The sequence below is a fragment of the Bipolaris zeicola genome (assembly GCF_000523435.1).
Source record: "Bipolaris zeicola 26-R-13 unplaced genomic scaffold scaffold_383, whole genome shotgun sequence".
Lineage (NCBI taxonomy): Eukaryota > Fungi > Ascomycota > Dothideomycetes > Pleosporales > Pleosporaceae > Bipolaris > Bipolaris zeicola.
This window is the reverse complement of record NW_006912432.1, coordinates 244-14,495: the sequence shown is the minus strand read 5'-3', so window position 1 is coordinate 14,495 and position 14,252 is coordinate 244. Positions and strand designations below refer to the sequence as shown.

General features: G+C 47.1%; 6 protein-coding genes across 6 annotated transcripts; 4 read left to right on the top strand and 2 right to left on the bottom strand.

The window, feature by feature from the left end:
- Positions 1-70: 70 nt before the first annotated feature.
- On the top strand, positions 71-421 carry COCCADRAFT_111567 (uncharacterized protein; the record flags this gene model as incomplete). The annotated part of the gene is made up of 1 exon (XM_007720020.1): positions 71-421. A coding segment is annotated over one exon (351 nt), but the record flags the coding sequence as incomplete, so codon positions are not given.
- Positions 422-2,787: 2,366 nt separating this feature from the next.
- On the top strand, positions 2,788-3,297 carry COCCADRAFT_31043 (uncharacterized protein; the record flags this gene model as incomplete). The annotated part of the gene is made up of 2 exons (XM_007720019.1): positions 2,788-3,012; positions 3,076-3,297. 2 exons carry the CDS (start codon positions 2,788-2,790, stop codon positions 3,295-3,297), a joined length of 447 nt encoding a protein of 148 aa, XP_007718209.1.
- Positions 3,298-3,699: 402 nt separating this feature from the next.
- Positions 3,700-5,117, top strand: COCCADRAFT_31042 (uncharacterized protein; the record flags this gene model as incomplete). Its single annotated transcript, XM_007720018.1, has 2 exons — positions 3,700-4,095; positions 4,239-5,117. The coding sequence occupies 2 exons, from the start codon at positions 3,700-3,702 to the stop codon at positions 5,115-5,117; spliced, it is 1,275 nt and encodes a 424-aa protein (XP_007718208.1).
- A 1,699-nt stretch (positions 5,118-6,816) lies between these two features.
- On the bottom strand, positions 6,817-7,509 carry COCCADRAFT_31041 (uncharacterized protein; the record flags this gene model as incomplete). Its single annotated transcript, XM_007720017.1, has 1 exon — positions 6,817-7,509. One exon carries the CDS (start codon positions 7,507-7,509, stop codon positions 6,817-6,819), a length of 693 nt encoding a protein of 230 aa, XP_007718207.1.
- Positions 7,510-9,550: 2,041 nt separating this feature from the next.
- Positions 9,551-11,350, bottom strand: COCCADRAFT_9928 (uncharacterized protein; the record flags this gene model as incomplete). The annotated part of the gene is made up of 6 exons (XM_007720016.1): positions 9,551-9,717; positions 9,778-10,065; positions 10,118-10,251; positions 10,310-10,919; positions 10,966-11,212; positions 11,264-11,350. The coding sequence occupies 6 exons, from the start codon at positions 11,348-11,350 to the stop codon at positions 9,551-9,553; spliced, it is 1,533 nt and encodes a 510-aa protein (XP_007718206.1).
- A 1,900-nt stretch (positions 11,351-13,250) lies between these two features.
- On the top strand, positions 13,251-13,478 carry COCCADRAFT_111576 (uncharacterized protein; the record flags this gene model as incomplete). The annotated part of the gene is made up of 1 exon (XM_007720015.1): positions 13,251-13,478. One exon carries the CDS (start codon positions 13,251-13,253, stop codon positions 13,476-13,478), a length of 228 nt encoding a protein of 75 aa, XP_007718205.1.
- Positions 13,479-14,252: the final 774 nt, after the last annotated feature.

Sequence of the window (14,252 nt, the reverse complement as noted above, 5' to 3'; positions counted from 1 at the left end):
AGGAAGTGTAAAGCTAGACTAGCGTTAGCAGCCCTTTCGGCTCGGCCGCCGGGCGTAAATAAATTGTGTGTATGGCTACAACATCTCCGTCGGCGACAATGTCATAATTGGATCTAAATCAAAACTACTTGATTCAGCCAAGATTACCATCGGAAGCAACACCAGGATCGGCGCATGTGTTACCATCACAACTTTGAAATCACCAACTGATTTGAAAGCATTGAAAAAGAGCTACGGTCTTGAACTTGCTAAAGATACCTACATCGGCAAGAAAGTCTATATTGGTGATTGCTGCGTCATAGGAGCCGGAGTGCGAGTTGGTGATGGTGTCATTGTTCGTTCCGGGTCTGTCGTCATTCATGACATACCATCAGACTACATCGCCTATGGTAATCCAGCCAACATATACAAGGCTAATTAGCTGATCTACTATTGTTGGAGCAGTTCAAGATAGTGTTCGGTACCTTAAGCCTACTACAACATCTGCCACTACTTATCCAAAGGTCAAAAGGATAATGATTGTTCTGGAAACAAATGCCGCCCCAGCTTGTTTGACTAAGTGCAGAAGCAGATGAAGAGCTCGGATCATTGCTAATAGGGGAAGAGCTTTCTACTGTATCCAGCCTTCATCATGGCCAAACAATTTTCTTCGTAACGTGCATCCTCTATAAACCCGATGTTAGGAGAGAGTCTGTATTAGCTTGTCTATCTATTCAAAAAAAAATACTGTACTTAATACCACCGTCACCCTTACCTCAACTAGACTGATAGTCTACTATTTTGTATGACATCCCTCTACACTTACTATAGCTTGGCAGCGCTCGATCATGCTGCTGAGGTATTGGACGATATCTGACTTATCCAATGTCGCCCATTCTGTCTCCATACACTATGCCATTTCGGCAAAAGTACGTAATTGCTTCGACAGGGACTATAAACTTTCGCCGCTCCTAGCCTGTGTTCCAACAACATGCGTCTACTAAACGTTTTTCCTAATGTCCTGTTCGTATCTACGCTGCAGTTAGCGATTCGGAGCCGACACTGAAATCCCTGCTGTGGAGATAGCGCACGCTACTTACAACACCCTATGTCGTGGACAATCCACTTGCTCTGGCCCCGACGCGTATCGACTGCCGTTATGCTTAGAACATAGCGGAATTCAGGGAAGATGAATCAAGATTGGACGCCTGCTAGGGCATTAGACAAGACACAGAAACATGCTCACAAGCAGGAGTCTACCCTTTTGATACAAGGCTTGAATTTTGATACCTTGACTGCAACGCAGAGCTTGAGTTCCTCACGAAGAGCCGATGAAATTGCGAAAACATGCAGTAGCTCGCCAATATTCTCACCAATGACATCAATAGTCGCCCGTGCCGATGTTACAATGCTCTGATTGCGGTCTGTGCCTACATACATGCCGAAATTCATAGCACAAGGATAGGAAAATGAGTAGGGAAAGAACGAGTTGTCATAACAATCTTCTGGCGACAACCTGAAGCCTACATTATTTCAATCTGTTCTGTACTGAGCATGCATAAGGTATTGTTGCTATAAGCTTTCATCACGCATATGATAAGGATTCTAATCAATGCAACGTTATCAATATGGTCGAACAAGCCGTTTCCTACTAATACTGTGTGATGATTCTTAAACGCGATTTTGAACCTTCTATCTAAGTAATCATGAAACCAGACGATATCACTCAGGGGCTTTGAGAAGTCTTCCTCGATAGTTTGATTGATATGGAAGATACTCATCTCGACACTGGAATGTTCGATTCTCTGCTTTGCCAGCTGCTATAGGCCATGAAGCTGATATTTTCTCGTCGCATTGTAGGCTAGAACAACTCTTTTGAATTTAACGTGCACACCCTCGACTGGAGAGGTTTCCCTGCCTCCAAGCGTTTGGTAAGCACCAATTTACAGGCAATGAATCAGTACATGACCGTTGTTTTCGTCCAAATCCGGTAAACACATATTTTTCTCTGAAAGGCAGGAAGGGGCAATCCATTTTGTATTCCGCAAGAGGTCATGGGGGACATAATATTCTCTATATTTGGAGCCGACGCGAAGAGTGACGGGAAATTTATGTAGGGAGTGTATACCACAGTCAGTCAAGTATACGCGGGGCGCAAGTTGATAGAAGCGGTATGCCTGTCGATTTCTTGGGCAACTGAGTTATGTATTGAGACCGAGGAGTTAACCCTATGGAAAAACTCATCCGATAGAAGCTTCGGTGTAGGGACTGAGCTTCGGTTTTTGGTCATCCTGTTGTTTGCCATCTTCTTAGCCATTGTCAACGTTAATATAAGTAATCACTGAAGCTTACGGCAGGTAACTCAAGCGAAGCATTTTCATGTGAACGCTGGCATACTTCGGTGCAGGTATGGACTAGATAAGCTGCGTCGTATATAGGAGCCTACCCCGCAGATGGATATCACTTGGCACCCGTTGCGTCAACAAAAGAAACACTTAGTAAATAAGCCTTTGAGACTCAGTAAGTCATGCTGTTTTCAGTGCGACTCATTCATCCTAGTTACGCCCATTTCGTAGTTGTCCGATCTCAGACGTATCTGGTGAAAATCGTGGTGACACAAAGTGGGGTAGACTCCATCTTCAAGTATCTCACCTTTCTCTTGTTCACCTCTCTCTTATTCACCTCTTTTCACGCGAAGTTCCCTTTGCCATGGCGAATTAATGTCCCATTTGCTCCAAGCAGTTCGTATCGAAAATCGCGCTGAGAAATCACACAGGCACCAACGACGCAACCCTCCGCCGTGCTTACATGTGCCGCAAATGTGAGCAGAAGTTCTGCAGCGAGAAAGCGATGGTGCAACATCACGACGCACCGTCTCATCTTGTCATGTTTAGCTGCAACGTGTGCAAGAGGCCCTTTGCAAGCAAGCAGGCTATGAAACAGCATAAGAGGTCCCCATTGCATGCGAGAACACTGACTCGGGAAAACCTTACGGCTGGGTATGCTGCGAGTGCGTCGTTGAACCCAAAGAAGGTAGGTTCATAATCTCGTGATATGACAGGAAGCATTGTACGGACACTAACATATGTGTCCGAGGCTTCATCTTACCAAACAGAACCCCGTACACAAGCGGCGCCCTGCAATTCGATCAAGGAGGGCGCGTCCAGCGGCACCGACAATTGGGGCGAGTACTCCGATAAAGAAGACGCTCGGACAGAAGACGATTTTCGGGCGGCTTGGGGCGAGGATCAGAACTGGGCGCTTTGCGATACAGATTGTGGGGGGTGTGGACATTGCGTTGATGGAGTCGACTACTGAGTCCTGACCAGCATTAGCTCAATAGAGGTCTTCTGGCATAGACTCGATGCTGTTGTGCTCTATGCAGCGCAGTACTTTGTGAAGATAGACTCTGGAGGCATGCAGCGTGCTCACGGATTGAGCCCTTAAGGTCATGATGACTCCACGGCGCCTCGGCAGCAATGAGAGGTGTATGGGAACGCTCACTGGTTAATTATGTAGTATCTGGAGCGGTTGTTGATTCCTGGAATCAGAGTACTGACTATTATCACTGCTGCTTTTCAGTTTGCATTGAGTGAAACTGTGCAATTACTGCGCCAAGACGGCAGCCCACTTTAGACCTTTGGGTTGCTTGGCCAACCCCGTCTTGATGCCTTGACCTTTCCGGTCTATAACACAGAGCATCTTGTCACTACCACGCCCATGGTCCAGATCCGCGCACCAGCACCGCCACCCTCCGCCCCCTCCCATCCACAACTGCAGATTCTCTTCCGCCATCCTGGCTATGACGATGGCAACAATGTTCTCTTCAAGTTACATGCCTCTGACATCGACGACAATGGGCAGCCTGGCCTCTATGCTCAGCTTGCGCTCGATGCCTGCACCGTAATTGCTGGGAACTGCGCCGGCAAGTGCTGGCTGTCGTTGCTGCGAGACGGAAGCGCCTCCATCGACCCGGCCAGCACGCTGCGCGGACGTAGCTACTACTTCCACCTCGACGGCGCTGATGATGATCCGTATGCTATTGTCCCAAACTTCCGCCAGTGGAGCTACCCGTACGAACACCTTCCCATACACTGGCAGCAGATGGCGCCCAATGTAAGCATCGCGTCGTCTGGTATCACCTTCGCACCTTCGCACCTTCGAACCTTACGGCCGCCCTACTGATGCGCGACGGTTCATGTCGCCTGAGTGGCTGTCGCGAGCAGCTTCAGGTCGCGCACGTCGTGCCTCAGGCCTAGCTAGACTGGTGGAGGACCAACGAAATGTCGCGGTACAACACGGGCTCGACATCTACACTCGAAGATACGGCTAACGCGTTACTGCTGCGCGCCGATCTACACATCGCTTTTGACAAGCCCCGTATCGCCTTTGTTCCTAAGCCGACCGGTGACGGCGGCGACATGCGGCTCGTTGCGCACTTGTTAGAGCACTCGCCCGAGCTCGAGTATCTTTACCACAACCGCGAATTGCACCCTACGACGGTGGGCATTGATATGCTGTATGCGCGCTTTGCATGGACCGTCTTCTCGCTACTCGACGCATTTCTCGAGTGCAAAACCGATCGACGTCTCGCCTTGCGCTCTTCCGAGGTCTGCGTGGCAGATGCTCGTGGCTTCGTAACCGCCGCTAACTGTGAGCTCTTCTCTACTGCCGCGACGAAGAAACGCTCGCAGAGCCCCAAGGAGCGCAAGCCTGAGCGTGATACTGTGCTTGAGCATAACGAGCTTCAGGGCTCTATCGATCTTAGCTGCCGAAAACGCGAATCTGCTGTCAAAGCTGAGACTTCATCGCCCGATACCACTCCAATGAAGGGCTCCCAACCCTATCCGATATCTCTCATTCTTCGAAAGCCTGTTCAATCGCCCACAAAATTGCCCCTCTCGCCGCTCGATTCCTGGCCGTCTTCCCACCCTCCGACACCGTCGCTCGCACAAACCTGGCTCAGCGCCGAACGCCAGCGTTCAGATCCTCACAGCACGTGGAACAAGGAGTGTGACTGGGCGCGGGACGTTTGGGACGGCAGGACACTGACGGGTGACGACGTGCGGCGGTGGTTCGAAGTCTGCGGCGTTGAGATTAGGGATGAATTACTGTTACAAGAAGCTATGGGGTTATAGTCGGTAGATCTGCTGCGTACGTTTGACTGTATGCCTCTTGCCATCACCTGAGCTGCTGCTTACATGAACTGCCGGGCGTGGATAACAATAACGGGATACCTTAATGAGTTTCGCGAGAATGGCACACGCCCAAAAAGTCCGCTCAAGCAATATATAGGTGACCACCGCAACACGACAGCGCATAGAACTCAGTAGTAATAATATGGTAGATGTCATCTGATCACGCCCAATTTAACTCTGCTCAAGAGCAAAGATAAATTGAGTTGAATTACTACGACAGAATGCTATAGCAAGACCTAATCTACCCTTATGAGAAGTTGATTAAGGGTGTTGTTGTCGCGGCATTGGGGACTGGTGTGGCCAGCTCACTTGTGGAACACGTCAGAGCGAGGGCTCTGGCTAAGAGAACAAGCTAATAGCCCCTACTGCGTACCGAGAACCACTCCGCGACGAGAAAGAACTATAGGTACTCAAATTTCAGAGCAACAAAATCATTTACCCGTCCTAGATATTAATACTACATCGCTTGGATCACTTGCAAAGAGGGTCGTCTCCTGCCATCCACCACTCAACGCTGAAAGATTACCAGGTTGTTATTGTCTTCGCGCCATGTTTGCAGAATGTCTTGATTTGCGGTAGAGCGATGCTCTTTTATCACAGATCTGTTAGTTAGTACCTGCTAGGTGCAAAAGAGTAGATTATGTGCTGGGGGTAGTCTTCCGTCATTTAATTACCCCGCTTGATTATCGCTCGTGCTTGCCGAACACTGGCGCCTGATCTGGGTACTAGAGACCCGCTCAGACCCATGACTTAACATGTGTGGCCCCAATAAGACCATTTATGAGAAAAAGCTCGCTTTTTCCAACGCAATCGTGAGCTGGTATACGATGGAACTCCTTAAGAAAGCCTTAAGTACAATGGCTTTTTGCCCACGCAACACCAAACTCGTACTCAGTCGCGGAAGCGGCCTACTAGCTAAATCGTGCTATTATTTTGCACGATGTGTACAGATGATACGTACGCAAACGACATTGTTTCGTCTTGGTATATTTCTAGGAACACAACAACTGTAGCCACCAAGAGTATTCTTGCTGAATGACCCGAAGCTTGATCATTTGCCTTTAACCTAGACAAGGTACGCAGGAACCTCGTGAAGTCATTCACAACGTCACTGAGAGATTCAAGTAAAGGTGAATTGGCTGGGCCAATCAGGTATCTATTGCAGGTCCTGCAGTTCGTATCTCATCGTGTCTGTTAGCACAATTGCCGTATCGAGCCCTACTTTGACACGTACCGCCCAATAGCCTTACTATTCTGAGACTAAATCCTTGTTCTATTAGTATTCAAGTTTAGAATTGACAAGGCCAAGAACATATTCCATCACAATCATTTAGGTAGTTAGGTGTAACCTCGACAATTATTAGGTTGTGTAAATAAGGCGTTCTCCTGGTCACGTAGCCGTAATATGAGAAGATTCTTAGAGATGCTGCTATACACAGCGCTGCCATGAAAGCATCGCTGATTTCACCAGGATGAAAGTAACCAACATTCAAGCAGTTTAACGATTATCTAAGATTTACTGTAGCCCGTCGAGTTACCATCTGTAGAAGAAATAGTATCCAGCATCAATCCGAAGGTAACGTCAAGTGTTTTCATAACCGCATCCAAAAAAGGTTCATTCCCTTGTACAAGTAAGAAATTACTTCTGATCTATTACAACACACATCTTGTCATTTTTTTCAAAGTAGTGCCCTTTGCTTTTCAAAAAGTCTCGATCTCCAAGCCTGAATCCTTGCAGTAGAAGCAACCTCATATCAGCGCGTTTTAGGAAAAGACCGTCCCATTCTTCTGCAGTTCCATGAATGCGGTTTGGGTCATTGAAGTACGTCGCAACGAAAGCAACATAAAACTCGCGTAGTTTGGAGTGCACAGCACTGTTATCGCATGCGTATTCTACATCACTTGTTGTGACTGCTGTGTTGAAAGAAATGGCTGTGTGCTGCGCGTATATACGACCCATGGCATAGTTCTTGAAGCCTGTGCACAGGAGCTTATCGCCAAGGACCCAGCATTTAGCGTCAATGCTGGCCCTGCTAGCTGTTTTTGCTGAAGGTGGAGATAGCGATGCGATGGTATATTGACCGTAGTACATCCATTCCACGAACAGAGCGAACACGGTTGTATCATCGTCTGGGAGCTTGATCCGGTTCTCGCGGCACTCCTTAAAATACCGGGAACAAGCAGCTTCAAGAAAAGGAGAGTAGTGTGATATTAAGGCTCTCGGTAAAGACCAGACGTTATGTGTATCATTGTTCGAGACATTTTCCATAGTGATTGTTGTGCCAACATGTATCTCGATTCCAGGGCCGCGAAGTCTGTCAAATTCAGTCATTTTTTCTGCAAGTCGTTATATGAAATTGGAGTTCATACAAGTCAAGATGGCTCTTGCACTTCGTGCTGTTTGTTCCTGGTCGGGGTTGTACCGTCAGGGGTGAAGTCGTATCAGAGCCACTGCGGGGACTTTCTTGGAGCACTCCCACTCCACGCCTATAGTCTGCAAGCCTTAATTCCTCATAACTAAAACCTATACATTCTGGTTGAGCCGAAATAGCTTCGTACTGGTCTTTCGTTGAATGGCTATCCCCAAACGTCTCTATATACGGGTGCGGCTGCACTGAACCAGTGCCATCCATGTGGGTACTTGAGTCTTGCAGCGGGGTTAGCAAAGATGAGTCAGAGACCTTTGGTCTTCAGGTTCGCAAGAAATCCTTGGAAGCGAAGCGGAAGTACAGGGGCTCGTACCAGTTACAGTGGGGAAGCTATATGTAGGCATCAGTGTTATGAAAAAACTGTAGTGTAGAAAGTTACACACCTAGAACTGGAATAGGATTGTATAGTAGCAGGCTTTGACAGAGAAACTATGCCAGTATCCTCAAGTTGCTCTGCAGATTTTTTGCCTTTCTTCTTTGCCATAATCAATTGAGACATAGGACAAAGCGCATATTGATGATAGTAATGAAGCTCCAGCTGCAATTGCCTCAACTGAACCAGATGCTAGTGGGCTTGGTTGACAACCTGCGCGTTGTGGATCACGGCGAGATAGGTGCGGGGCACGACCAGGACTACTACGTACTTAGTAGTACATCACTTGATAAGCATTGCCAATTGAATTCTCAAGAGGAATAAAGCATTCAGTGGAGGGTACAAATGTGAGCCTCACGAAAATTTCTAGTTCACAACTCGAAGTATTTGTATGTCCTTTGCTTTACCACACTGTTCTTGCGACTCTGCATATGCACCCTCCGGTGCGTGAGGAAAATGTCAAGAGAATTGATTTATCACTATTTGCGTCGTCTCATCTGCAAATATATATAGGCTACCGATCAACCTACGGTGAATCTACGGTCAGTCCGTATGTGGTATTATTGACAATGTCCGTGCTCCCGACAGCTGTGCAGTTTGCAAAGCGAAATTATTGAATTATGTATGTACTTTGGTGTTACCCCAATACGTGAACCAAGAGAACGCTATGTAACAGGGTTACCAGGGTGAGCCCACCAAGTAATCGAAGTACGTACAGTGAGCTTCCCTAGCTTCTGGCTTGCTGGCCTCTGGTATTCCTTTGTCTCGGCTTCTAACTATCGATTCAAGCGCGCGTTTTGAATTCTGTGCATCACACGTTATAGATGGACTTTGCTACAACACTTAGTACCAAGATAGCAATCGGGTTGTGCGTGCACGGATCTCGCAACACTAGCCCGATGAGCCCAGAACTATGCCAAGCAAGAGAGGAGAGAGGAGAAAGGCATTGCCGATTATGACAGTGGTACAAAGACAAACGTTGTGGCCACGATAGTTCTATTTCTTATGTTTCTTCTTCTGTACGACAAGTGAATGCATACTCGTTCGACAGGCATCTCCGCCCATGACACCAATGAGACACAGAACCGTGTCGAGAAAGGCGGTATCCTTCCCCTCTCATTGGTCATTTCCGGCATACGGGGTTTTACGTGATACAGGGTGTGGCTTTAGCTAAGAACTTCTCTCGACATTTTTCCACACATGCCAGTATCATCACATGGCGGTGTTTAGACAGCGCCATTACCATGCGCCATCCTGAGCGACAAGGATTTGAGCAGGACTACGATAGCAAGGATGGTATCTAAACTGTCGCAGACTACAGCTTTATATTGGCAAGTCAACTACATATTCGGGGGATTGAGGAAGCACTGTCTCAACGATAAAAAAAAGTAAGAGTTGTACACCGCAGGTAAAGGAGCCCATGGGTTGATGTACAGGAGATGCTTAAGGCTAAGTGATGGATTGAAGCTGTAGTGATGATGCAGGAGTGAAGTATGGTTTAGAAACACAGTATGGTCCTTCCTTGTGCACCATATTGAAGCTGATTACACAAACCAACGGTAGATGCGAAACTAGCCTATACAAACCTTGCATCCATTCTTGATAGAAATCACGAGTGTCATTGTTTGTTTTTCCACGCCTATCAGTTCAACTTGCTCTCCCTCAGGGAGCTTGATAGATCCAAAACCCTGTAACAAGCGCACAGTCACATATGCAGCTTCGCTGAGCGCAAAGTCGACTGAAATAAATTGTCAGCGTTATCAAGTTCCAATATCGCTTTCTGGTTCAGAAAACTCACGCCCAAGACAGACTCTAGGACCTCCGTGGAATGGCAGATAACCCCATCTTGCATTAGTTGGGTTGTTGTTCATTGGCATTTCTCCATCCCATCTCTCAGGTCGGAATAGCTCGGCATCCATTCCGTAGAGATCCGGCCGTCGATGCATAGAATATACGCTAAAAGCCACAGTGCTTCCTTTGGGTATAAGGACTGGTGATTGCCTGTCTGGCCCTCCGCCTTTTGGCAGGACCGTAGTTCTCGTTGCAGTACGTGTATTTACGGGAACGGATGGGTAAAGTCTTAAAGCTGAGTAATTTAGCATTGTGAGGAAACCCACTTTAGCAAATATATCTCTTACTCTCTTTGAGCACATTATTAAGATATGGCATTCTTCTCAGATTATCTCGGTTTAGCGGAATGTCTGTTGTGCACAATGAAGCAATTTCTGCACGTAGCTTTTTCATAACTTTTGGGTGGCGTACGAGTAGAAAGCTGTTGCAACTCAAATATCAGTAGTAGACTATATAGAATGCGTCGAATCATGACTCACAACGTCCAGGACAGAAGACATGCTGTTGTATCTCTACCAGCAGCTAGGAGGTTGACTATCTGGCCTCTGAGTGCATGTCGATCCGATGTCTTCTTTGCTACAGTATCCAAAAAGACATACCGCTCTGAATCTTCGTTTGCAGCGCGCTCAGAGGAAAGATTAAGATCAATGATCTGATCGGCAAACTTGTGGACGTTGTGACAGGCCTGTCGAAATTCTCTTCCGTTAACGAGCCAATAGAGATCTAGGAGTCGAAATCTTTTCGTCACCCACTGTTGAGCAGTGTTGAAGGCATTGGCGAATGTATTCTCTTCGATCGCTTCCGGCTTGACTAAGCTACGAACCGATTCACCAAACAAGAAAGCAGTAGTCGTGTCGAGCGTTAAGCGAAAGAAAAGAGGTTGCAAGTCGACCGTTCCATTGCTTCCTTGGAGAAGGTCTATCAAATCGTCTACCGCAGGACGGAATACCTCGAGATTCTCATATTGCTGATGTTTCAATTGCGGTCGGAGGATATCGCGAGAGTGTTTCCACTCAGCCCCCTCTTGGGTGAAGATGCCATCACCGAACATTGGGAAGGTGATGTCTCGACGAGGGCCCATTCCGAAATCTAGACACCATTAGCAAGACTACATGCTATATATAACTATGCGCACCTTTGAAATTAGTCGAAAAGATTGCCTCAAGATTTGCTGGCTCTATCGTGCCGTACGCTCTGGTGCCCAGAAACTTCTGTTCAAGCGTATTGCCAGTTTGTCGGAAATGAAAGAGGAAGAGTTCCATCAATCGTGACTCTGCATCTGCACGGAAAATCTGCTCAAGTCGATCGACTCCGAAAGGCCTCTGATTCTGAAGCCTGGGAGCCGACTGGCAACCATGGCGTTGACTGATAGCTTCATCTTCCTACTCTGCCGTCAGGAGAGCTTCAAGACTACAACATAAGGAAAGTCATACCGCTCGCTTCCTCCGTTCAAACATATACTGAACTACAACTCCAACGGATATTGTGAACCCAGTAAGAATGAGTATGCTGAGCCTCATCTTTGACTGGACTGTTCGGGATGTAAGAAAGCTCAATCCTACAGCATATGAATGAGCATGGCTGGACTACAATGTTCGTTGTTAAGTGCGCGTTAGAGTTAGTTGTTATAACGCACGGGATGCTTATAAATAGTATTGGACGTTTACGAAGTCTACTTTAAAAAGGTAGTAGTATACAAAACAAACATCTCACAAGCTGAACAATCGCTCCTAGCGCAAGCACACAAAAGTGGATCGTTGAAGCTGGCAAATATTTCCACTCTTTCGTTTTCTAAACTAGTTAATCCTAGCCCTACCTACTGCTTACTCCCTGTAAAGCTCGCGTGCTGTTTGGGCAGCCAGCTTATGCTTGTGGCTGTTATCAATATATTCTTTGCTATGCAGGAAAAGGTGGTATACAGAGCCACAAAGCATATACGCTCTTGATTTACAAACACCAGTGCGGGGTGATAATCATTTTCGATATTCATATTCATTCGAAATTGGTGTTCGCTTCTTGCAATAGAAGATGGCAGTCGTAAGCTCTTGGCATTTTACCCCGCGTGCCTTGCTCCAGTGCGTAAGTAATTAATTCACTTTCAGCCAACAAGCTAACTATACTATTACGAAATCCCGAGTTTTTCCACCGCCCCACTGCCTCTACTTCCGCTGGCAACCAAGTACCAGGCCGCGTGGCGATCACGCACGAATCAGTTCACTGACCAGCCCTTACCACTGGTGAGCAGGCCTGAATGATTCTATCGAATACCTAGACGCATACAAAAGCGATAGAGGCTTTGCGACGGACAGAACTGATAGTGGTGGTCGTATAACTCGTGAGGCGCATTACTGAGATGAAGCAGGTGCCTTTATATGTCTTGAGGGAAGATATCTACACGATGGTAATTTTTGCATTTGTAAGCATCCATCGGCTCAGAATTAAGCCTGGTATATATCTGGGTAGATTATTATGATTTTTACAATGGCTGCAGGCTATGATGTTGTTGCAAAGTCAAAGTAACTACCTGTAATTTTGTCCGTTACGGCAGTTGTTCCGTTGCAAAGGGATGTACGTTATCTTTGAATATGGCTTCCAGATTTTTCACGTCCATGTCTTTGAGACATTTATGTAACTAGTTAGTTGGCAGGAAAGTTAACTTGAAGAGCGATCGTTTTACCTTGAGCGCTGAGGGTGGCATTCTCGTCGTAAGTCATCATGGCACAAGAGTGAATGTTTGACGCCAACTGCTGCCACGCACAGAGCAATCAATACAATACCTACAATAGTTCTAATTCAAATATACAAACAATCACAGCATATTAAGTTACCTACGGAAAAATTCCTCAATACCTATAAAATTAGATGTGCAGCCGTAGGATGAGGTCTATTTTTCGCAGACTTGCTAACAATCAAGTTCTTGATTCGCTTGATTGATTCTTGATTGATTCGTCCAAATCAATCAAATCAAAAACAGAGTTGGCGCGCCACCAATCAAGATCAATCTGAACTCTCTGTTTGATTGAGTTGATTGGTCTTTTTGATTGTATATTGTCCATAATAGGTAATCCACGATAGAATTTGTGGTGTGGTACGGTGGTACTGTTATCCGGTCCGTGCTGACTGTATTGTTTTGATCTCAACCACCTATCATCAACACCACCAAACAAGTAATACAGATTATTTTATCCAATATGCCTCTCCCACACACTCGCCGTCAGCAGAAACGCGTTCGAAGTGGCAGTTCTATGCCTGCAAAGCGTCTTCGGACAAGTAGAGGGACTGCCTCCCAGCCTATCAATATCGACGTAAGCCCAACCCAGATCAGATTTTACGCGTCGCCATATGAAGCCCTAGCTGCTGCCGCAAGCCGGGCCACCAATACTACCCTTATCGAGTCATCCACGCCGTCTACGATACTAGATGAAGCTGTTGTCGCGTCTATTGACGATACTGACGCGGCGACGGCTTCTACAGCGGATCCTCCACCCAACGAGCCGGCCACTGATCTGGATAGCCAGTTCGCGGATAACTTTGAAGGCATCAACTGGGATACTCTGCCAGCGTATGGGAAGCCTCCATGTACGCTCAAACACAAGAAGAGCTGGGTCTTTCAGCACGGCTATCGCGTCGCGTCTCTTAGAGACTTAAGCCGTACCTTCTGGGTCTGTCAATATTGCCATCAGCACAACGCGATAGGGATCAAATATATCCTTGAGGTGACAAAATCAACCTCAGCAGCGATCAGCCACCTCCAGCTGAATCGTCCTAGGCACAGCTTTGATCGTACTGGCAAGAAGGCTGGGCTTGTTCTACCGGCGGGCCAAAGATCTCTACAGTTTATCAATCAGCAAGGCTTTGTCGTTCAGCAAAGTATAGCTAATACGATTGGCAACTTCGACGTACAGGCCTTTAGATACGCTGCAGTCCGCTGGGTTATTGAGAATAACCACCCGCTTCGTGAGTTTGAAACACCAGCTTTCAAACAGATGATCGCATACGCCAACCCAGAGGCAGCAGCAGCCCTATGGGTAAGTCACCAAAGTGTATCGGCGTACGTCCTACGCCTGTATCACTGCCTCCAGCCACTAGTTACTGCGTCGCTATCACAAGCGACTAGCAGGATACATATCAGCTTTGATGGATGGACTACCAGAGGTGGCAAGCGAGGCTTCTTTGGAGTGGTAGCTCATTTTGCTGACGCCTCTGGCACGATCAGGGATCTCCCGATTGCCCTCCCACAGCTCGCGGGCGCCCATACTGGTGATCGGATTGGAGAGGTTGTAGCTACAACGCTCCAGACTTTCAATATAGGCAGTGCCCAGCTAGGCTGCTTTATACTTGACAACGCCTTTGCTAATGATCGAGCTATCCACTGCCTCTCCCGCGAGTTCGGATTCAACGCCTTACAATGTCGCCTCCGCT